Consider the following 23,687-nt stretch of genomic DNA (forward strand, 5'->3'; position numbering starts at 1 on the left):
CTCATATAGGCAAGCTTTGAGGTATCTGGTAGCCACGCTCATAAAACAACATAAGACCACAGGGCATCAAAAACCGGGGGGTGAATTACTTCCATTTCTAGCCACTCAAAACATCTAACAGGCCTTGATTCCACTCAGTGTGCATGATCTTTGCAGGCCCCTTTGAGGCCACGACTTTGCTCTTCCAAGCCCGTAGTTCTAAGCTCATTCATGCTTGTTCTCACACTTTCCCTTGAAATCCAGAAGGCCACAGGACTGTGTGGACCGGATTACTCGGGGTGGTCAGATTTCCTCCCCTTCCACCTCCACTCCTCACTGCCCACCACTTCTGCCAAGTTACAGCCACCAGGCAAAATGATAAGACATTTATTGAGTCATCTACAGCACATTGACATCCTTAAAATCCCGGACAAGGTTGTGAGCACAGCATTCATGGCGGCAGCGGGAGCAGTGAGGTCTTCAGGGTTTATCTTTATTGTGGGAGATGAAACACAGGGGGGCCTGGTTCCACAAGCGAGCCTGGAGGCACATCTGGGATGCCGGGGACTGGCCCACTTTAGCCCTCACAATGGGCAAACCACAGAACACGGACATAAGACAAGACAAAAATGGCCAAGCACAGACACATCCCAGGACCGCACATTTAGGGAAAGAAGAAAGGAGGACATAGCCCACTTGAGGACTGTCCCAGATCCTTGAAGGATTCCCATGGAGGTGACAGAGAAATCACCACCCACATGAAATTCTCCCCCTCCTAACCCCAAGAGCAAACTGAATCAGTTGACAGAGGTAAGCCTGGACTCCTGTGTCCATCACAGCCCACTGGCCTCCTCCCTGCCCCCAGTGCTGGTGGTTTTACAAATGGGGCAAAAGTTAACCCAGGATGGCTCAAAGCAGTTGACAAACAGCAAGGGGTCCCTTTCAGGGGTCTTCACCCCAGTAACCAGCCCATACCTGTGTAGTTCCCAAAGCCCTTTTATACACAAGGATGTCTCACTTCAACCTCTTCCTGGGCTGGGGAGCAGATTGCAAATCATGTCCTCCCATTTCTCAGATTAGGAAGCACAGGCTCAGAGAGACTGAGTCTTGGAGCATAGAGTAGGCAGAAAACCCCAGGCTAGAACACGGTTCACCCCATGCCGTATCGACTCCATTGCTCTTCCTGCAATTTGGAGTCCTAAGATCTTCTGTAGCCAGAGCCCCTTTCTTGCGCAAGACTGAATGTTTTCTGTATGGATGCTTTATTCCGGCTCACACACAGGGCTGGGCAAATGCTGATGGGCCCATTGCCTCAGTCAGGCTCGTAAAGCATATTGGATTCCAACACAGTCCAGGCACCGTGCTAAGCCTGGTGGTAAGTGATTTCTTATCAGCCCAATGGGGAGGTTTGACCTGCAGAGCTGTTTTTATTCCCAGCTCTAGTGCTTTGTGAGTCTCCCTAAAGCTATATGGGGAAGGGGTCAAGGCCAAACAGCAGGTCACTGGCAAAGCTGGGAGAAGCCCAGGTTCCCCATTCCCTGCTCAGAGCTCTTCTGACAGGCATCCAGGGTCATTGGGCTCAAGGAGGAATTGATGATGACAAAGCACTCACTGCTTTCACTTTGGAGTGGCCTTGAGGGGGTCAAGGGTACTCACAGAATCACAAAGAAAGCCTCTTCTAGCTTTCCTTCCAGGAAGGGAAAGGGTCAGATGGAAGAGGTGAGTCAGCACACTTGGTGGGTGATGATGTGTATTCCAAGCCTTGGGCCCAGCTCCAGCTCCCTGGCCCTGTTCCCCAAAGAAACTGGTTTGGGGAGGGGTGAGGGTAAGAAAAGGAATCACTGCAGACCACTGGATAGGTCAAGGAGGGTCACAGAGACACCCACTGAGATAGAAAATGTGGCCTGGCCTTAGGTATGGTAGGTGGTTAAGAAGCCCCCAGTGCTGGGGACCACCAAGAAGTTACTGAACCCCCCACCACCATCCCTGAATCACACACTCTCTCTTCTCACGGGTTTCTTGACAGCCTCAGCATCCCTAATTTGGAATCCCATTTCCCCCAGTGTTGGAGACTCTCTCCTAACATGGTCTGTCCCCTGGTGGAATATTCATAAAAGAGGTTGAAAAATCTCTTCATTCCAAGAAGAACTCAGCCTCCCCTGGGTGACTGTTGCCCTTTAGAATTGCATAAAACAAGAAAAAAAAAAAAAAACCCTCCTGGTAATGATCTTCTAGAGTCATGGAGTAGGATAACTCCGCTCCTCTCCAGCCTGACCATCCCCAAAGCCCTCAAACCCCTCCCCACTCACCAGCATTTCTTACCTTTTCCCAGGCAGACAAATAATAATCTTTGCCTGGCGCCCATTCCCAGTAAGTAGATGACTGGTGTTTAGACAGAGAATTCCAGGGACGCAGGGGGCTAAACAAATCACCTAGTTCTACTACCCATTTTACAGATTTGAGAACAAAGACTCAGTGAGGGAAAGGTTTTGTCCAGACCTTATGCTATCCCCCCACTGCCTATGACCCTGCAGGCCAGCTGCCTAACCTTCTGGAACATTCAAAATACATGGGGTACATCTATTCACAAGACGGTCAATAATTCGTTCAGATAGAAAAACCAACAAACCAACAGGAACCTGGAACCTCTACAAGGATGCAACCCAGGGCTCAGGTAGCAGCACAGCACATGGGATTCTGGGCTGATGATGTTTTTGCTGTTTTGTGATGATGTATGTATAAAATCAAAGTCTCTTTTTCCACAGTGAAGCAGAGCTGCTGGTAGGGACGGGGACTAAGAAATGAGGTCCACTCAGGGCACCGCTCCTAGGATCTGGAGATGGCTACCGTCCAAGCAGCCTTGGCATCCTGCCCAGGCTAGGGACACAACTGGATCTGCACATCACACCTGAGGCCCCTGTCCAATTGTCCCTGGCATGATCCCTCTCTCCAGCCCACCAGCTTCCCCTGTGGTGTCCCAATGGAAGAGACAGATGTTTCCTTTCTAAGAAAGGACAAATAAACGGCATTCTCCCCTCCCTCCACATATACACAAACATGTACACTTCAAAACCTTAGGTGATACACATAACAATGATGCATACCCTTTTATCATCTGCTTAGTTTTGAATGGGAGAATTACTGAAGTGCAGAGCTTGGAGAAGCTTTAGAAGCCACTGCATCTTACAAATGGAGTGACTGAGACCCCAAACAGGAAGCTCTGTGTCCACAGTCTCAGCAGTAGGAGCCCAAAGGGGGCAGATTCTAGGTCTGCCAAAGACCCAGGGTCCACAGTGCTTCACTGGCCAAGGACACAGGGCTCATCTCTAAACCATGCAACTAAGTCCTTTTCCAGTCATCTCGAGGATCTCTCCAAACTTGGACCCGCAAATCCCCCAGGCCCCTTCCTCTTTATAAAACCAAGCTAAGCAGCATTTCCTCTCCACCCAAGTTCCCCAAGGATTCCAGAACACAATCACGAAACAGGTCTGCAAACACACGTGGACAGGAACACCGAAAGTTGACATGGAATGAAATGGGCCCCCACACGGGCCATGGCACTCTAGTACTTTCTTCCACCCTCCCCCGACCTGGTTCTGCCCCATTTTGAACTCTTAGGCTGTGGCCAAGCAACTTGCAACAGAGAACTAGGACGGGAACTGGGGAGCTGCCATGCCTTCCATCTGCAGCTTCTTCTAACAGGCATGGTGGGCGAGGCTCCCCTCCCAACACCCTAGGCCACTCAAGCATCTGTGGAGATTCAATGTCAAGAACACACGGAGGGAAGTCTTTGCAAAGGTCTCAGAGATAGTTCAGTAGCTGAGCCCAAGCCCAAGGAGCTGGTTGCTGGGGCTCCTCATTGTCCATGAGGGTGGGGGGAAAGGGAGTTCTGGGGGCCCTGACTCGGGCACATGGAGGTAAGGTGCTTCAGGATTCACTGACATCACAGGAAGGCGGCTGGTTCATCCTATTCATGGCTTTGACTTAAGAAGAAATGAGGAGGCGGAGGGCTTAGGGCTCCTCCCTAGGAGGGGAAGGGCTCCTTGTGGTAGGTATGGGTGGGGAGCAGTCTCTCTGAGGCATGAGTCTCTCACCTCCCGCAGCTGATGCCTGGGGATGGGAGGGGTAGAAGGGAGGCTACCAGAGGAACCCCCGCCCACCTTGGGTCGGGAGTAAAATAATGGAGCCAGTGAAGGTCTTCTTCCACGGGCCTCCAAACTCTTTCCATCTCCTTTCCAATCACATCCACACTGCTGGATCTTGGCAATTTTTCTTCCACCAAATGAAGAGCACCAGAATATTCCGGGACCCTTAGCCCCACACCCAAAACGAAGTCTCTGATTGGAAGAGCCCTGGAGCTGTCCACCGCCCTGATACCCAGGAGCTGGGCACCTGGACACCAAGATGCTGGGTGTGAAGGGTGAGGGAGTCTCAGCTCAGGTCTCGCCTCCACTAAAGGATGCTCTGGGTACCCAAGCCGGACCTCTGGCACGCCTCAGGGACTGGGCCAGGCCTGAGCAGGGCCTCAGGTGGCAAGCAGACTCAAGGAGTCCACACTGAAAGTCAGACACTGTGGGGGCTGTCGGGCAGGCCCCACCCCAACCCCCCCAAAGCAAGGTCGTCAGCCTCAGCTCACAAGGCCTCACTCACAGGGTCAAGGAGATCACTAAGGCTGGTGGAAACAGGGTAGGGTGAAGCTGGGGACTTGCTTGAGGTGAGCAGGGACAGTGGGGTCAAGGGGTAGGGATGAGACAACTTTTCAAAATTTGTGGAGTATTTACAGGTCTGGTATCAGGGCCCAGGGGCCCATGGTGAGTGGGGCTAGCGCTAAACGGGGAAGGACAATACCCGAGTGCGCCCTGCATCCTTCTCCCACCTCGGGGAGCCCGGCCTCCAGCCCAGAGCCTGCCCGAAGTGAGAAAAGAAGCTCAACATGCGTGGGCCAGCACCTGCCCGCAGCCCCAGCCCATGTACAGAGGAGAGAAGGAGGGGAGGCTGGGCTCAGGTGGCCAGGTTGTCAGCCGGGAGGCCAGACATGCGGATCTGGGAGCTGCTCTTGCTCAGGATGGAGAGCTGGGTGCCCCCATTCACCCCGCTGCTGGCCAGGGACGGATGCCGGTGCTTGAAGTCCACGGTGAAGTAGCGGTTCACCTTCCAGCTCCGCCACTTGCGCTTGATCTCCGCCTGCACCTGCAGGGAGCAACGTGGACGGTCACTTCCGGACAGACAGCGGTCACTTCCGGGCAGACAGTGGTCACTTCCGGGCAGACAGCGTCTCCAGCCTTATCTACCTGACTGCTCTGCCGGGGCCCACCACCACCTCCTGCAATACCCACCGACCCAATGGCAGCTCGCAGCCCTCCAGGCCACCAATGGGAAAGGAATGCCTCTGAGGAGCTGACCTTAGCCCCTTTTCCCGTCACTGCCTGAGCAAGGCCTTCGAATGGCTTCTTGTTCACTCCACGGGCCTTGGCACTCCACGGGAAGTGACTAGCTCACAGGGTCTTTCAGGGAATCTTAAAAAGCAGGTGCTTGGGGCAGACAGATCAGGGAAGGAGTCCCCCTCTCTCAGACCATTAACAGTGGGCTGCGCATCAGAATTACCTGGAGAGCTTTACAAATCCAGATGCCCCGACCATATCCCAGAACAATGACATCAAAATCTCTGGGGTGAGGCATCCGTATGTTGTAAAGCTTCCCCAGGGATTCCAATATGCAGTCAGGCTCGAGGATGGCTAACTAAGGTGCTCTCTGGGTGAACACACCCCCATGTTGTTCTTAGCATGGGATGCACACAGCATGGCCAGCTTCAGCCTCCACACACCCCCTCCACAGTCCAGCACCTCTGCGTGGAGCATGGACTGCACGACTGCAAGTGAGTGGTCCTAGCACCCAGCCCTCCAGTTCCAGCTGCCACCTCCCCCACAGGTCTCCTGGCAAGCTCCACTTGCTCCCACTCCCTGCCTCCCCCAGCCGCTCCCTGCCGGGCTCTGTCGCCTCTCCTTATCTGACCTTTCTAGAGGTTGTCTTGGCAATCACTGAACTCAGCTTTCTTGTTTCTCAGATGCAGAAAGGGGAAGCCCCTGCTGAGGTCACTCAGCCACAACCCAAGCACAGGTGCAAAGACTCCTACCCACTCTCCAGACCCGTCTCCCCCAATCAGCCCCCACTCCTGTCCCAGCACCTCTGTTTTGGACTCTACTCAAAAGCATCACCCTAACAGACTGGAGCAGGAAGCCCTAAGACCATAGCTCTGGAAATGGAAACTGCAAGAAGGTTCCAGGCCTCTCCCGGGGTCTCTCCCAGGTCCCCAGAGTCCCCACTCTACAGGGGATGGGTTTGGGCAGGCAGGCGGGCCTGCTGAGATCAGTGCTGAACTTTGGGCAGCTCCCTACTCAGCACCCCTGCCTGGCACAGCCTCATAAACTATAGGTACCATTTTCTGTGCCTCGGCTTTCCTCTCTTTCCATTTCTCTTTACTAAGGTGTGTCTTACAGTGCAAGCCCTGCCAGGCAGGAGACACCTTTACAGGTCCAGTTGATGCCTTGCACAGCAGGCAGTGTGGGAGAGATTCTGGCACAGGGTGGAGGCTGACAGGAAGGAGACCCTAGCACAGCTGCCCTCCCCCAGGAGCCTGGCATTGCCCTGGTCAGGAGAATCCGCTCTGGTGGGCAGCAGGCTATGCCCCTGTCTGCTCCCCAGCAATTCCCACCTCCATTGCTATGAAGCCAGAGGGCCAGAATCTTACCTCCCCATTCAGAAAACAGTAGAGAACAGCCACCACAAAGCCCTAGGGAGAGAGAGCAAAAATAACCTGAGAATGCTCGCCAGGGACCTTGTGCACAGGGAGCATAGGAAGCAGCGGAAATGGGGAATGACACCAGGAAGCAGAAACATACAATGACCTGGAGGGGGGGGCGCCCTGCCCAGGAATCTGTGGTAAGATGGGAAATTTCTGCTGCACTAAGATGGCCACACCCAGGAGGCCAAGTGGCTACACCCCGGCTTTGGATCTCACATTCCCTAGGTCAGATCCTTCCCATTTCCAAGGGCCAGCTCTATCCAACTTTCTGCAAGAAGCCTTTCCTGGATGTCCCCAGGATGTTTTCTGGGCTCCCTAACCAGCTTGCAGGACCCTGAGGGCGGCACCACTCCAGGATAGATCAGACCTGTCTCTCTATCCCCACTCCCTCCCTAGCCCACCCTTCCTTGGCCAGATACTCTTATACACAGCATACAGAACACCACGAGTAATTGCTTGACACAGAGTAGGCAGCTGGCTACCCTGCATATGGTCTTTACATGTACTCTTTGTATTTAGAATTCCTGTGCTAAGATAGGAATCCTGGGCTCTGACTCCCAGGCTGGGGCTGCCTCCACACTGCTCCCAGCCACACCAGGCTAAGAACCCTAACAGGTAAAATGGCCTTGAATTAAAATTGGGGGAGGGAGAGATTAAGTCAGATACACTGAATAAGCTTCTGACCATCAAGAAGCTGGATCAAAGAGCTGGGTTAGGGCAAGGTGCTCTATCTGGGGACACGCAAGGTTACCACTGCTACCTTCACTGACCCACTCGTGCAGCCAGCTGTTCATTAACTCACTAGGCATCCTCACACCAACTCGCTCACTCCTTCACTCACACGTTCACAATCCCATCTACTCATGCCTTCAGGCATGGATTCATGGTCCCCCCACTTGCTATTCCCTGGATCATTTATATTTCTGTTCGCTCATCCACATCTTCGGCTCTCTATGGCCAGGTCCTGTGCTGGGGACCCCAACGTGGGTAAGACAGAGCTCCAGTGCTCATAAGAGGCATGGTCTACAGGCTGGAGTCAGGATGTGGACACGGAGGTCTCTGGAGAGCACTCTGCTCACACCCCAGGCTGAAGGTGAGGGATGGACAGCCCAAGGGAGGCCTTGCTCAAAACACCCAGATGTAGCCACAGGAAGATATCAGTGTGTTCTCATAGGAGCCCACAGGGTAGACAGCAGAAGGGGCTCTCCCAGCTCCCTTCTTTGTAGTGCTATTTCAGAGATGGAAACGCAAGGTTGAATCTAGGTTAAAGAATTTAGAACCACTGGCTGGTTAAGGGCCACAGCCCTGGCTCCCCATGAGCCCCCCACCTGCCATACCCACCACACCTACCTGGAAGGAGCCCAGCCCCAGCTCAAACACAAGTCTCTCCCTCTTGCTGACATTCTCCGGGGAGAAAGCAAATACCGTGTAGTGGATTCCAAATAGCGGGATGAGCAGCAGGGTGGACCGGGCTAGCCGTCTGTCAGGAGAGAGCAAGACATTGCTCTTGGGGCTGCCAGGTCTTGCTACTGGAGCCCTGGAAGGCAGAGATGCTAGTCCCAGCTCCCCGTTCTCCCCCAGAGCCGGGGCTCCTGTCCACAGACTCAGGATTCTCTCCCAGTGCGTGGGGCGTGGGAGAGATGATGGCCAACAAAGCAGGGCTTCCAGAACACCCTGGGAGGTTCTGGGCCCACATCCCATCCCTGTAGGCCATGTCAGTATCCTGTAGAACCACTAAAAATGCACATGTGAGTGTGTGGTTCACAGACACCCCTCGTGGGAGGTGCAAAACCCTTGGGAAAAGTGAAATTGGGACCAATATGGAATTCAGAAGGTTTGCGACATGATGGACCCTCAAGCAAAGCAAACCGTCTCCTGCTCTGGATGGAAGTTCCACGTGCCTGAAAAGAGCTGCCCCTGGGGGGCCACAGAGGCAGTGGGTTTTTCTGAGTTGGCTTGTCAGGGACACTCATGGAGAGTGATGGGGAAGTACTGATGAGGGAGGGGGTGGGGGGCACAGGGGGTGGGCCACAGAAGGAGAGACTCAGGAGGGATCCAAGGAAGGATTTACTGACTCTGGGAATAAACAAGCACCAACTAAGCCAGAGGAACCTACCACCTGGGAAACAGTCAAGGGAAAGGAGGCTGTCTGCTTGGAACTTGAGGGGGAGGGGAGAGATAGAGCCAAAGGGACCACCTTGTGCCCTGAGGCTGCTCTTCTGGGATTCCTCTGCTTGCCACTGGCTACTAGGCCCAGTGAAGTGGAGCTCTGCTCTGAGGGGCGGGGACACAGAAGCCATGGTATGGGGTCCAAAGGGTCCACATTGCATGTACTTGTGGGTCCTATTCTGTTGGAAGGGGTGTTCCCAGAGGGTCTCCAAGAGTGGGACCCCATCTTTGCCCACCACAGGGTACCGGCTCCCTCTGGATCTCCTGGAAGAGCCAGCCCTGCCCTTGCAGGTGTGGTGTGCCCCCTGGGCCACAGAAGTGGGGGTGGTAAGTGGGAGGTCCAGCTCCCCTCCCTCTCAGTTCCTGTCCATGGGGGTGGGCAGCGGGGGGTGGGGGCATGGTCCTTTGATTTGAGACAGTTACACATGTGCCCTGCCCTCTTCCCCATCCCAGCCTTTCTGGGAGTCAATGTTCTGTTGAATGTGGGGCCTCCGGATTTCAGGAAAAGGTGAATCCATGGGGTCTGCGTGAGGGCCTTGGCTTCCCAGTTTCAACTGAGAGAGAAGGAAAGAGTGAGGGGGAAGGGAAGAAAGAGAAGCAGAGAAGACACAGAGGAAGGGGGAGGAGAGACCTAAGAAAACCTTCAGGTGGACCAAGGCTCAGCCCTGGAAGCAAGGAGCCCCACGCGGGCTGGCACCCGCCCCTTCCACCCCTGCCCACAGGCAGCCAGTTCTGCAGGGCCTGGGTGCCCTGGACCAGAGCTGGCGCCAACTGGCTGGGAGCAGGTCCCACTCTGAGCCCAGGTGTGGTCCTCGAGTGGTCTGTCCACTCTCAGACTGTGGCTCCTTGAAGGTGGGCAAGGTGCTTCCTTACCAATTACCTTCCCCGCCCAGCTTGTGCCCGGCTGGGGGCTCACACTCAGAAGGTGCCTGCCCAGGAAGGGACAAACAAACATGCAGGCCATGGGAAAGCCTCAGGGTTCTGAAACCTGACCGTGACCCAGGGCTCGGGCCCTGCTCACCTCCGTGTACCCCATGGCTGGCACCAGAGGCAGCAGGGGGTGATGGCTGAAGAACGAAAGCCCAAAAAGAAGTGGCAGGTGGCCTGGAAAGGCAGACACATGGGCACCTGTGGGCCTCTCTATGACCCTGCCCAGAGGGGCTACCTTACAAACAAAGTTTAAGTGAAGGGGCGCCTGGGTGGCTCAGTCGTTAAGCGTCTGCCTTCGGCTCAGGTCATGATCCCAGGGTCCTGGGATCGAGCCCCACATCGGGCTCCCTGCTCCGCGGGAAGCCTGCTTCTCCCTCTCCCACTCCCCCTGCTTGTGTTCCCTCTCTTGCTGTGTCTCTCTCTGTCAAATAAATAAATAAAATCTTAAAAAAAAAAAAAAAAGGTTTAAGTGAAGGGGCTCAGGAGGAAAGGTGGCCCTGGGACGTGCCTGTGGTCCCTGCTCTCCTCCCTCCCTCTCTCCATGGGCCTGTTTGCAGAGATTCGTCCCTGCAGTTTGACAGTTCTTGGAAACCAAAAGGCCAAACCTCTCCAGCTTTCTTGGCGAAGTGGATGGATGGGTTCAGTGTGTGAGAAGCAGGGACCTTCCAGACATGAGCTCAGGCCCTTCCAGTCCCTGGCCAGGTGGCAAATGGCAGCAAGGGCCACACTTTCCCTCAGCAGCCCTGGAATAGTCGGGGACTTCTGCCAGGGACCCAGGGCATCCCGGTCACCCCTTTGGTAGATAGGGAAATGGGGAGGGGCAGACAAGAGGGTCCAAAGTTCTGGGACCTCTATACTTCAGGGCTGACCAGAGGCCTTGGAATGGGAACACGTGGTGTGAACCTAGGGACCCCTTTGAAGACAGTCACAGAATCACCCTACAATCTGATTAAGCCACAGGACGGTGACACAGGCCTCGACCTCTGTCCTTCTGCCCCAAGGAGGCATCGATGGGCAGAAGAGCCCTAAAAAACACAAGGCAGAGCTTCTGATGGTCAGAGCTGCCCAAATTATGGTGCGCTCCCCCACTTCAAGGGATTTCCAAGCAAAGACTGGTCTTCAGTTTGAGATGCCCTGGGGCCTTAGTGCTGAGGACTCCCTGGGTTCAGATCCTCACCCGGCCAGGGATGTGACCTTGAGCGAGTACCTCCCCTCTCTGTGTTCAGTTCTCTCATCTGTACAATGAAGTTATTACAAGGACCCACCTCATAGGGTCACTGTGGGGATTAAGCCACTTGGCACACATTCCTTGGGGTGAGGGGTCCTGCCCCATGCAGGGGAACAGTCTATAGGAACTCAAGCTCTAAGGCTCTTAGAAAGAATTTGGAGGTTGCAAAGACTGAAGCCCAGAGAAGTGGGGGATTCAGAGAAAACCACGTATCGCGGCAGCGGAAGGAGGCTCCCAAGCCTCAGCGCTGGGCAAGCTCCGCTGCTCCCACCGTGCCCACAGCTCCGTCCCCACAACCCCCCCACCACCCCGCCCCGATGGCTTGAGGTTGCAGAGAACTCACGAGACACACAGACATCAACATGCAACAGCGCAGAAAGCTCGCTCTGTGCCCTCATCCAGCCGGCAGGTGCAAGCTCCGGGCGGCGGCAGCATGCGGCCCCCTCCCCTCCAGGACTCCCGGCCACGGCCACACCACGCACACTTACAGAGTTATGGTGGACAGTTCTGACATCTTGCAGGAGTGCTGCTGAGCCCGCTGTGGCTTGCAGTAGCATTTCTGCACGCAGCTGCTGGGTATGACAAGATCAGCACTTCTGTCAGCTGGGGGCATCGGGCAATGAAGGAACTGAGGTGGACCTAGAGCGACGCGCGGCTCAGGGGAGGGCAGAGGAGCCCAGGTGCGGAGACAGGGCGGGCGCGGTGACACGGAAGAGAATGAGGAAGCCAGGGGCCAAGACATGGTCAGCTCTGGACATAGAAACGCATGCCCAGACGTGGACAGGTGTGTGCATGGAGACATACGCACACAGCGAGCACTCGCACTGGGTCCACAGCAGGTAAGGGGAGCTGGAGGGCACATGTGTTCTGAAGGTGGGGGCGGGCCTGGGTCTCAAGCAGGGGCCTGGAAGCTGTCCACTAAGTCAGCACCAGGCTCAGAGCATGGCCTTGCTGGGGGTCCCTCAGCAAGATGGGCAGCTGGAAACACATGCCTGGGCCGACCCAGTCTGAATCAGGCCAGTTCTGGCCTTGGCTGTTCACTGGTCTTTCTCCTCTACACCGCTCACTCTTCCGCCTGGACCTCCTCCTCTCTGAGCTCCCAGGCAGCTCAGCATGGGCAAACCGGGGCAACAGAGGTGGGATGGATGGAAGAGATGGCTAATTAACCTAAATCTGCGCTATCCAATAGGACAGCCATGACCCATCTGCAGCTATTTGAATTAAAATTAAATTAAATTAGAAATCCACTTTCCTCAGTTAGCCTAGCCACATCGCAAGGGCTCAAGAGCCACACGTAATTAGTGGCTCCCATATTGGACAGCACTGTCTAGGGCGTATCGATCCCTGCTGAGAGTTCTACGGCACAGTGCTGGGCTAGACTTCCTGATCGAAGTCCAACAGGCAGGGGCTGAAGGCTGACAGGGGCACGTTTTGGGCACTAGCCCACTGCCTGCAGAAACAAGTCATCTTAAAGGAGGCATCCACAGGGGAGCCCCGGGTGAAAGGCTTGCTCTATATTCCACTGGGTGAGACAGAGAGCTTCTACTTCCTCAGAGAAGTCAGGCTGAATTTCCATCTGTTCTAGCTCGTCATAGGTCCTGCTTATGCTTGGGTGGGGACAAGCTGCAGAAACTTCTTTTCCTTCTCTCATAAACATGTAAGACCGGGATCGAGTGCTGTGTCACCTAGTCAGACGACAGAAGAGTGGTGGCCTCCACAAACCCTCCTCGGGCACCATGTGGCATGGAGCCCCTAGTACCTGCAGGTGACCTGAGCTGAGGGGATCTAACGCACATGAGAACAGAGACACACAAAGAGACCAGACCTCGGGCATTCACCGGTTCATAATTTGTGATTCCAGCTCTTTGAGAGTAAGTCTGAAGGGCCTTGACAGGTGCAGACATGTCATTTTGCTGAGGCAAGAATCAGAGTCACACACTTAAAAGATGAGGCAAGCCGAGGTCCCCCCAGGACCCTTGCCTCTGTCAAGTGCGTGGTTTTCGTTTAAAAACTGGCACCTCTCAGTTCACACCACACAGGGCGGGGGGGCACTACTGGCCCACCTTCCAGATGTGGGATGTGAGGGACGGCGTGATGCTCTCCGGCCCAGACCAGCGGCATTAGCACCACCTGCGAGCTTCTCAGAGATGCAGAATCTTAGGTGCCACCCCGGCCCTGCAGACTCAGTATCCACCTTTTAACAAGATCCTGAGGTGATCCACAGACAACTCAAAGCCTGAGAAGCACTGTTGTGAGGAAGTCATGTATTTGAGAAGTTTCTTCATGTGTCCTCGTGAATGTCAGAGGTCTGTTTCATATACATACGAAGAGATGGATGGACATATGTATGTTTTTCTCACAACTTAAAAGAACTTAATTGGACATTCAGGAATGGGAGCCATTCTCATCTCCAGATTTATCTCTGCCTGGCCCAGATCGAAAGGTTGGCTACTTTCTCCTATAGCCAATGGCCTGATTCCTCAACTGTGGCCTGGTTGGTGCCCAGGAGCCTGAGAGCCCAAACCTCAGATGCGGTCCCCTATGTGCCAGGCTTAAGCCCTCACCCTGAATTCTAAAGCTTCAGCTGCAGTCCTCTGAGACCGCTCCTCCTTGAGCTCCCAAACGGTTGTCCCTGCCCTTCCTGGGCCCTGGCCACAGTAAATACAGACTCCTCTGATTTCTTCAGAGTATGCTAAAGGCCACTTAGTGGCAAGTTAGCTGGGAGATCGGACCCCCGGTAAAGATGTGGGTCTCTGATGGGAGGGGCAGGACAAAGTGGCGGGGGGGGGGGCTGATGCCTGGGAGGGCTCTCAGGAGAAGGATCTAGGGACAAAGGTAAGTGCCCTTCCTCCCAAACACTCCACTTCTCCCAAAACTTCAATGGCTCTGTGCAAAAGGACCCACTGAAAAGAATACAAAATGGTGGCAGAAAAGCCAGAGACAGGTGTGACAAAGGCAGAGATGTCGTAACCTCTAAAATGTTACTACAATTGGTGAAAAAGGGGAAAGTAATTTAATCAAGAGGAAGACATAACCCTAGACTGGCTGGTGAGCTCAGTTCTGATTTGGACCCAAGGGAAGATAAGAAACAGGCAAAGGTGCTGGGTGGGAATGGATCAGAAGGCCGGAGAGCCCCACAGCAGGCATAGGGCCCATGCCTCCATCTGGAAACCAGGCAGCCTTGGCTCACAGGCCTGGTTCTGCCAAGGCTTTGCTGTGTATCTGCAGGAAGGTCAAAGCTGCCTCTGGGTCTCAGCACTCCCGTCTATAACCCAGCGAGGAAGCACATGGTTTCTTCGATCCCTGCTTTGGTCACAGGCTAACCTCCATGGATGCTTTGGTGCTTTTCGTGTGCAGAGCTACCTGGGGTGGCTGTATGTAGCCCCGGGGAACACCCGACAGAGTGCTAGACAGATACCCCTGTGGGGGAGCTCTTGGAGGGCAGCACCCCTGTCTCTTCTGCCCTGCTCCTAGTGATCAGTGCAGCGCTGGGTCACTTGGCAGGCCCACAGAACATCTCAGTCTGGACTGAACCTTCTCCATAGGGTCCCTCGTGGTACTAAGATGCTGTATGCACCCGGAACCCTGGCCCAGTGCCCAGGGAAGCACTGTACACCACGCTGGTACTCCGACCAGAAGCTCAGCTCAGTAGATCTCGGAGCTTCCCTGCCCACTGCCACCCCCTCCCCCACCACTGAGCATAAGCTCACGCTCTGTGCCCCCTTCCCAGCCCAGCAGGGACGGGCGGAGTCAGGGCTCCTGAGCTCAAGACTTTGTCTAGACACTGACTTGCTGGGTGGTCTCAGGTGGTACCACTTTCCTTCTCTGGGCCTCGGTTTCTCCATCTGCAAAATAGGAGTAACCATTCCCCGCTGCTGATCCTTAACAGGAGTTGTGAGGGTGTTCCTAGACGGAGGAGGGGTGCTTTGGAAGTGGAAAATGGAGCCCCACGTGAACTGCAGGCCTCAGGCTATGGGCTGAGTTCCTGGACTGACAGCTTCCTGGCTGCATTTCTGCCATGACAGAGCCTGTCTTTAGAGTAGTTGCCGTCCTTCAGACACTGGGTATGAAACAGCCCTGCTGACTATCAACATCACGGTGTCTCTTCTCTTTTCCTTCCTTTACCCCAAGAGGCCATGCAGACCTGCTCTGCGAGGTCCGCAAGGGAAATACATGTGGGGTTTCCCTCCCCCACCTCAGAGCCAAGAGGTGGCTTCCAACGCCCATCCTGCATCAGGGAGACCGCTGGGAGGACAGCCAGCTCCTGGAGGCAGGCGGCCTTAGCACACTCGGTGCCCGCCCGGGAAGCTCACTCTCCCCTTTCTGAGCCAGCTGGCTTCTCACAGAGCTAAGGGCAGGAAAGGGCAGACTAACCCTGACCCCAGCCTCAGGCTGAGCCCTAGCTCCCACCCAAGAACAAAGGGAGCCAGAGCACATGCCAAGCCCTGACCCAGGCCCACACTCCATGCCTGGCCACTGCCCAAGGCCTGAGGCCAGCCCCTCATTCTGTCAGGAGCATCAGGTGAGAGTGTGGGTGGCTCAGCGCCGCCACCCCCTGCGGAGGTCCAAGCCCCCAACAGAAGCCATGTCTCAAACCCTTATCATCTGAGCAGCTAGAACCAACCTACAGGAAAGGGAGTGAATGCTGGTCTGAGGGCACTGGCAGGGGGTCCTCTCAGGCTTTCTTGGGGACTCCCAGCCTTATATTTGTTCTGGAAACAGAGGAAAAAACCAGAAAGCTGTTGTGGGTAGATCCGAAGGGGCTTCTCAGCCCCGCACATACCTCTGGTGGCCCAAGGAGACTTGGGCACAGCCCTGAAACCTCCTCTTCCACCAGGTCCTGCCCCTTCCCATCCCCCCCATAATCTCCCCTCTCCGACAGCAGACACCTCCCGGGCCCAAAGCACTCCAGGTGGGGCAGTTCTCTACGAGGCTGGATCCCACTGGGGCCTCTTCTTCCAGGAAGCCTTGTTTATATACTTATTTAGCACCATCTCTCATCTGTAACTTCCTGGAGGACAGGAAAGACGGTGCAGTCAAGCTTAGAGCCAAGGGCCCTGCTGTACCAGAGCTGCGGCTTCGCCTGTTCCTACTGGATTCATTTCACTTCACTGACAACTAATTCTCTCAGCTGTAAAATGGGGATTATTCTGAACAGTTGGTGACTCGGCCCACCAGATTCACTGGGTGTTTGTGAGCATTAAATGTGCATGGACTGAGAGCCAAGTGTTGCTAGGAGCTCTGCAGTTCCCAGCAGCATCGTCACTTTGATTATCCCTCACTGGGTCTCCCTGACCCTGCAAACGCTCAAATACGTTGCTAAATTTCATAGGATCAAGTTGGTCCCTTATCCCGCGTGAGACCTCCCCACTGGCTTGCACACCATATCTGAGCTTTCCATCTCTGGGGCTTCAGACGAGCAACGGAAGCAAACCAACTAGCTAGTTCTTTAAACACTGGCACTTAAATGTATAAACCATTTGACAAACTGTCATCTATGCATCAGGAAGCCCGGAAGACTCTACAGCTCCAGGTCTGTGATAACTTGAAAGCTCCCAGCCCCACCCTTCTCTCCACCAGAGCCTGGGGCTTCTTGCTGCCTGAGCTGAAGTGTGTGTCCGGGGCCGTGGAGTGTCCTTATTTAGGCTGCAGCTGGGCCCCTGTGTGTATCCCTGCCCAGGCGGGGGGAGAGGAAGCGGGGAGAGCCTCCCAGAGAAGAGATCCCAGGAACCGAAGAAGAAGAAACGCTTCCTACCAGGAAGCAGAGAGTGGGGGGAACCAAGGCTAGAGCTCAAAGGAGAAAAGAGGCCGGCTTGGCTACTGCTAGCCTCAGATGTCTGAAATAACCGCGTGGGAGCAGACACCAGGGCATGAGGGCTGACGCCAGACGGGGAGGTGAAGGGGACACAAGGGCCCTGTTTTGTGGTCCTGGAGACTAAGGCAAGGATGATCCTTCAAGGGCAGTTAGTTGCAGGGAGCCAGCCCCACGGATCCCCCAGTGCCAGGTCTCAGAGACTTTATGACTTATATGCATGAACAATTTTTGACAACATAACACATACATATAAGCATGGGTTGGTAAAAACTTGCAAAAACATGGGGGAAAAAAGACAGTAAATGGATAGCAAAAAAAAAAAAAAAGGTGGAGGGTCTTTTCCAATGTAATATAATCATCCTAAATACAGGGAAAACAAGGTTGACCAACCCAGGCCCTGGGCAGATCCCCCACTCCCACAGGAAGGACTTCCACAAGGGGAGGTGCCCAAGTTGAACCTACAGACCAAGGGCAAGCTCTGCCACCCTGGGGAAGCCCCAGGGAGCGGAAGGATCTGGGACTCGTCTCTGGATCCTGCATCCCCTTCTACCCAGGACAATGGTCAGCTGGGGAGAACCCTCTGCTGGGGTCTCTCTGCTGTCCCACTTATCCACTGGCAGCCATCAAGGCTCTGAGCCCCCTGGTTGGGGTCACCGATGAAGGCAGGACCAATCCCCCACCAATGCCATGAAAAGACCTCGGCTCCTTCTAATCTGCCCCTTCTTAAAAAACTGAGGAGGCAACACATATGGTTTCTACCTTGCCCGCAGAAAGAACCCTAGACTGCCCTCCAATGTTCTGTGCCCATCTGGCCCTTCCAGCCAACCACAGGGGATCAACCTTGCTCCCCGGCATCAGAAGTGTCCCCATACCCCATACACCCAGCTGGTCATTCTCCTGATCATCAGGCAAGATGGGTGAAATAGAAGGCACTTAGTCTGGTTCAGAACAGGTGGAGGGCTGGGGGAAGGCTGACAGAGCAAGTGGGACATGCTGGTAGGGATGTGACTACAAAAATACTTGCAGAAAACAAGCCGAATGGTCACAGAAATGGAGAAAATGCTACACGCAATGTTAAGGGTTGCCCGCAAACCTGATTGATCTCACACATATCAACTCTCCCTCTGCTCAGGGAGGAGGGAGTTGCAGGAGGAAGACCAGACCCAGAGACAGAGCTGCCCTGAAAGAAGGTGGAGAAGAGAAAGGACTCCCCCATTCTAATACTCAGACCAGCAAAAAGGTCCACCCATCTTGCTCGTGAGGGTTGAGCCACTTGTACACGCTGGACTGGGCGGTGGGGACATCAGGCAACAGTGCCTCCAGTGGCATTCATGAACTTCCCATAGACCCCAAATCCCCAAAGGAAATCCAACTGCTAAACACCTAAGACCCTAATTACCCTAAGGAATCTGGTGTTTTCCATCTTGATTCCTAGTGTGACACAGGATCTGACCGTCTCATCCTCTCTCTCTTCCCTCCCATGTAATAACCATGCAGATTAGCAACTGGCATGGCTAACGGATAGGCAGGCAACTACATTTTAAAGGCACTTTAATCAGAAAGAAATCTTGCAAATGCCCCTGCTAGTCTACCCTGTCAGCAAAACCTAGGCCTTCTCCTGTGACCTGAGTGCAGGGCCCACACAGCTGTTGGAAGTGACAATGGAGTTCACATAATGGTACTTACAAGTAGATGCTGGATTCATTGCCTCCCATGTCCGGAGACTGAAGTTTCTGCACAAGGATGATGATGATGCCAATGAAGAGCACAAAGTTAACCTGAAGAGCAAAGAAAAAGTAGATAGAAATGATTCTGGGCAAAGACTTTCCACACCCCTGCCTCTGCCTGGACTGTTACTGCCCCAACAGGACCCTCCACAATCCAGTCAAAATCCCTTCTAGACTTATAATCCAAGATGGTGGCCTGAGAACACTCATTTACCTCACCACTTACTATTGCTAAAATGACAGAAAAGATAGAAGAAAAAGAATTTCATAGGAGTACTGAGGAATAGGGAAGATTATCATGAATGAGCCAGAAAAGTAGGCAATTTCTAGAAGAGAAAGAGCAAATAGGATCAGGGTGATGGAAAACAATACCAAACAGATAGAGAAGAGGCTCCTGCAGAGGTGGGAACTGTCCTCTGGAGAAACTCCAAGTTCAGAGTAATGGAACATGGGGAACAAGAATGGACAACCATAAGCATTATTAATTAAAGGACTGCCTGGGAATGGCAATAACAGCATTTACCTTCAGAGAAAGATCAGGGACAAAAGTCTCTCTAAACAGTGAAAAGGGGGCGCCTGGGTGGCTCAGTTGGTTAAGCAACTGCCTTCGGCTCGGGTCATGATTATGGAGTCCTGGGACTGAGTCCCGCGTCAGGCTCCCTGCTCAGCAGGGAGTCTGCTTCTCCCTCTGACACTCCCCCTCTCATGCTCTCTGTCTCCCATTCTCTCTCTCAGATAAATGAATAAAATCTTTAAATAAATAAATAAATAAATAAACAGTGAAAAGGGGGGGAGGATGGGGAGCAAATAAATAGAAACAAGGCACAAGGAGAGGACCACAAGGCAACAGCCTCCGAATGTAGCCAAAGCAGCTACAGCTGGAGAAAAAAAATGTAGCGCTTGACACTAACTTATGAAAAAATAATAAATACTGAAGACAAAACAACTAAGCATTCAAATCAAAAGCTAGGGGGAAAGTGCCACACATTTTACTTTCACAAGAAGGGAATTAATAAAGATAAAAATTCATTATAAAAAATGAGGGGGAGAAGTGGAGTTGATCAATGAAAACTTTATTTCGGGGTCTAGTTTTGTTGGTTTGTTTCCACATGCTCCACAAAAGCACTTCTCTCAGGCTTCTTCCCCACCACAAGCCCAGTGCCTGACCAGTCCCGGGAATTCAGCACAGTGCCTGCTGCTCAGTGCACAGGTTAGTCAAATCCAAAAGGAGAAAATACCATTAAATAAATTTAGGGATGAGAATGAGGACAAGACAACAGATGTATAGAATATTTTAAATCATAAGAGAAAATCAAACAAAATGGGAAAATAGAAAGAAACAAAATCAAATCAAGAAGATGTAGAAAATCTGAGTAGAGAAATGACCTTAGGAGAAATTTAAAAAGCAATCAAAGATGTGTGCGTTAAAAGGCATCGGGCCCAGATAACTTTACAGACCAGTTTCATAACACCTTTAGGGAAGATGTCATTTACAGACTACTTCATTGTTTAAAAGCAAATAAAAGACAACCTCACAAATTGCTTATCAAGCTAACAAAACTCTGCTACAACAAAGAAAACATACAAATAGACACACACACACACACAACCAGAGGACTTACAAAGAGCAATGCAAAAACTATAAACCAAATATTAACAAATAGAATTTAGTAGTGCATTAAAAGAACAAACAGATCATGGTCATAAAGTCTTATATAAGAAATGCAAAAAAAGAAACCTCAAAAACAAAATCCAAAAAACCCAAATCTACTAGTATTTCTTACATTAACATATTAAAACAGTGAGCTACCCTTACCCCATAAGATTGGTGAATAATTCAATAATCAAAACATCAACAAAGACATGAGAAATGAACACTCTTGTATTCTGCTCATTTGATATCTATGAAAATGTTAAATGTACATACCCTTGTCCCGGAAATTCCACCCCTAGAGATTTATTCTAAAGACATATTCACACATACTTAGATATGCATGAATATATCCATCGTAGCATTGTTCAGAAGAAGAAAAATTGGAAACTGTAAAAGTCCATCACTAAGGGAAGGGACCACTCCAATAAATGTTTCCAAAACACATTTGATTTCCTGATTTTTAAAATACGCACTAAAATGAGCCAGGATTAGAAACGTTCCTAATTCAATGAAGAATGACTGCTCAAACCTATATAGCAAACACCATTCTTATGACCCCTAAACCAAGGAATAGGGATGCCTGGGTGGCTCAGTCAGTTAAGCATCTGGCTTCAGCTTCGGTCATGATTCCACGGTTCTGGGATCGAGTCCCACATCGGGCTCCTTGCTCTGAGGGAAACCTGCTTCTCCCTCTGCCTGCCACTCCCCCTTCTTGGGTGCACTCTCTCTCTCTCTCTTTGACAAATAAATAAAATCTTTATAAAAAATAAAATAAAATAAAACCAAGGAATAAATGGTATAAATACTGGAAAGAGTAAAACTATTTTCATATACAGATTATGTCATTTTCCTCCTGGAAAACGAATCAGAACCAACTGAAAAGGGACAAGAACTACTAAGAGTTTAGAAAAGTAACCAAGAAAAGAAAAAATGCACAAAAACAAACAGCTTCCCTATGCACCAGCCATAACCCACTAGAACATACAATGACAGAATGAGTTCCAGGCACAACACACACCCAAACTGGAAAACACTTTAAAGGTAAATTGAACAAGACAAAGGAAAAGCTGTACAAAATGACTCTACGGGAAAGACTGAATAAATGGAGAATCAGGCCATGTTCTTGGAGAGGAAGATTCCATATTTTAAGAAAATCACTTCTCCAAATTAATTTATAAATTTAATGCAATTTCTCTAAAAATCTCAACCACACTCTTTTTGTAACTTGACAAGGATATTTGACAGTTCACCTGAAAGAGTGAATGTACAAGAAAATTTTGAAGGAAAGAAGAATAAAGAAGGGGATATTAACATACCAGATATCAAAACCTGCTACCAGGTTATAATAACTAGCACGAGGGGGCATTCACTGTGGAAACAGCCAAACAGATTAGTAACATAGCATAGAATACAAGTAGACTATACTGAATGCTCATGATAAAGTGACATTTCAACATAATTGAGAAACAAGGGTCTATTTAATAAAAACAGTTTAAAGGGTGGAATGTCTATCTACTGGGAGAAAAAGAAACTAAAGATGATTAGATATCATTTCAGATCAGACAAAGAAATAAAAATTTAGCTAGATTCAGAACATATCTATAATAATCCAATCCATAAACATGTTATAAAACAACTAAGAATACTTTTATGTCTTAGGATTGGAAAAGCCTTCCATAATAAGAAATAAATTTCAGAATTTACGAAGACAAAGCCTGACAGGTTGTATAAAATTATGCAGACTTGGATATATACTTACAACATGCTTAACAGATAAAGCATTACTATCTTTCAAACAATTAGAAAGACAATTGAGCAAAGCAAGCAAAAGAGAAATGAGCAAGAGAAATACACAGGTAATAATCAGAATAAAAACAAATTGTCAATAAATGTTTGGGGAAAAGTACCTCACTGCACTAGCAATATGGAGAAATTCACATTAAAACAATGAGCTACCATTATCCCCCAGGAGCCTGTGCAAAAATTTAAATGATTGATGTTATAAGCACAGACAATGATAAGAGGTACGCTTTCCAACCCATCAATTCCATTTCTAGAGATTTAATCGAAAGGAATGCTCATGCTCAAAACAATGCACAGAATTGCTCCTAGTAGTATTTTTCATTATGAGGAAAAATGAGAAAATATAAATGTCCAACACATTTAACTAGTGTGTCCATGTTGCCAAATATAATGTAGCCAGGAAAAAGGAGAAGGCTGGCTTGTGCAGTAACCTCTGTATTTGTCTCCTTCTCCTGCTTTCTGCCCAGGCCCCCGTCTCTTCCTCATCCTTGTCCCAAGGATACTCACCATTATAGAGCCAACCACAGGGCCTTTGATCACCCACCACAGAGCTGTGTTATCATTCATATCCCAGCAGCTGAAAGACAGACAGATGGAGAGAAAGAAGAGAGATTAAGCTCAGGTCTGGGATGCCTGCAAGCCAATGCCCCCGGCCCCACTGTGGCTCTTTGCCCCTGCAGCTCTCTGACCAGGGGCTGGCTGGAAAGAGAGTTTTCAGGCATGCTCAGACCCAAGCCCAGTTCTGGTTCTTCTAGTGCCTTGGTCCTTCCCTCTGCTCCCTGTCAAAGCAGGGAGTAAAGCCCCATAGTTAGAATCACCAGTGGGCTCCCAGGCAAGGGCCATGTTCCCCCTTCAGGACTGTGAGGGTGTGACCTCACCCTCGACACCCTTCCTCCCCTCCCTAAAAGGAAAACAGACACTCAGAGCTGGGCCCAGAAATACAGAGAGACTCTGAAAACCTTGCACATTCTCACTAGGTTCCGGCTGAGATGTGGCTGGGTGGGTCCACCCGCGGTGCGATCAGGGTGCCGCAGGGGCTGGGGATGGGCAGCCACTGAGACCCATCTGTAAGAACCTCCTCGGGGCTCTGGCCCAGGCTCTTGGGCACGTACTCACCCTGTGTCATCAAAGTAGAGCCTCAGCATGGCCCACACAGACACACACACCGTTGGGGTCCCTGGGAGAACAAGAAAAGGAGCCTGGTGATAACAGGAAAACCAACAGGCCCTAGGGTCCCCTCAGATTTGGGGTCCCCGGGGGCCATTGTCCCCCAGTCAAACAGGGGGTTCTGACCCATGGGGCAGGTCTCCCTTTCAGACCTGGAGTCTTGGGGACCCTAACTGTCCCTCACACCTGTGCCTCCTGGGGGTCCATGTATCCGCCAGGCCTTTGGCTATCTTACTTCTCAGGATTCCTGAGCATATCCCATCTTCCAGACAGTGGGTTTTCTATGGGCAGGAAGAGCAAGAAAGGGCCCAAGAACCAGAGGTGTGGCATCCACTACGGGACAGGACAGCGCCTCCCTCCTCCAACCTAACATTCCCTGACAGCAGCACCAAGGACATACCTGGCCATGAGGC

General features: G+C 51.7%; 1 protein-coding gene across 5 annotated transcripts in view; it reads right to left on the minus strand.

Moving 5' to 3' along the window:
- Nucleotides 1-350: 350 nt before the first annotated feature.
- The window catches only part of ADCYAP1R1 (ADCYAP receptor type I), a 57,389-nt gene continuing 34,052 nt past the window's right edge, over nt 351-23,687 (minus strand). For 4 of the 5 annotated variants that reach the window (XM_064575094.1, XM_045864468.3, XM_045864465.3 and 1 more), the window contains 7 exons: nt 23,224-23,284; nt 22,615-22,684; nt 18,610-18,701; nt 11,597-11,680; nt 8,132-8,261; nt 6,728-6,769; nt 351-5,169 (listed from right to left, as the gene is read on the minus strand). In XM_064575094.1, the coding sequence (XP_064431164.1) occupies nt 4,981-5,169; nt 6,728-6,769; nt 8,132-8,261; nt 11,597-11,680; nt 18,610-18,701; nt 22,615-22,684; nt 23,224-23,284 (668 nt within the window). In that variant the 3' untranslated portion in view covers nt 351-4,980. The remainder of the gene's footprint in view (nt 5,170-6,727; nt 6,770-8,131; nt 8,262-11,596; nt 11,681-18,609; nt 18,702-22,614; nt 22,685-23,223; nt 23,285-23,687) is intronic. The other variant, XM_045864467.3, reaches the window with a different exon arrangement.

Source organism: Mirounga angustirostris, unplaced genomic scaffold (genome assembly GCF_029215605.1).
Source record: "Mirounga angustirostris isolate CCGP_5_RB_7025 unplaced genomic scaffold, mMirAng1.0.hap1 SCAF_12, whole genome shotgun sequence".
Taxonomy (NCBI): domain Eukaryota; kingdom Metazoa; phylum Chordata; class Mammalia; order Carnivora; family Phocidae; genus Mirounga; species Mirounga angustirostris.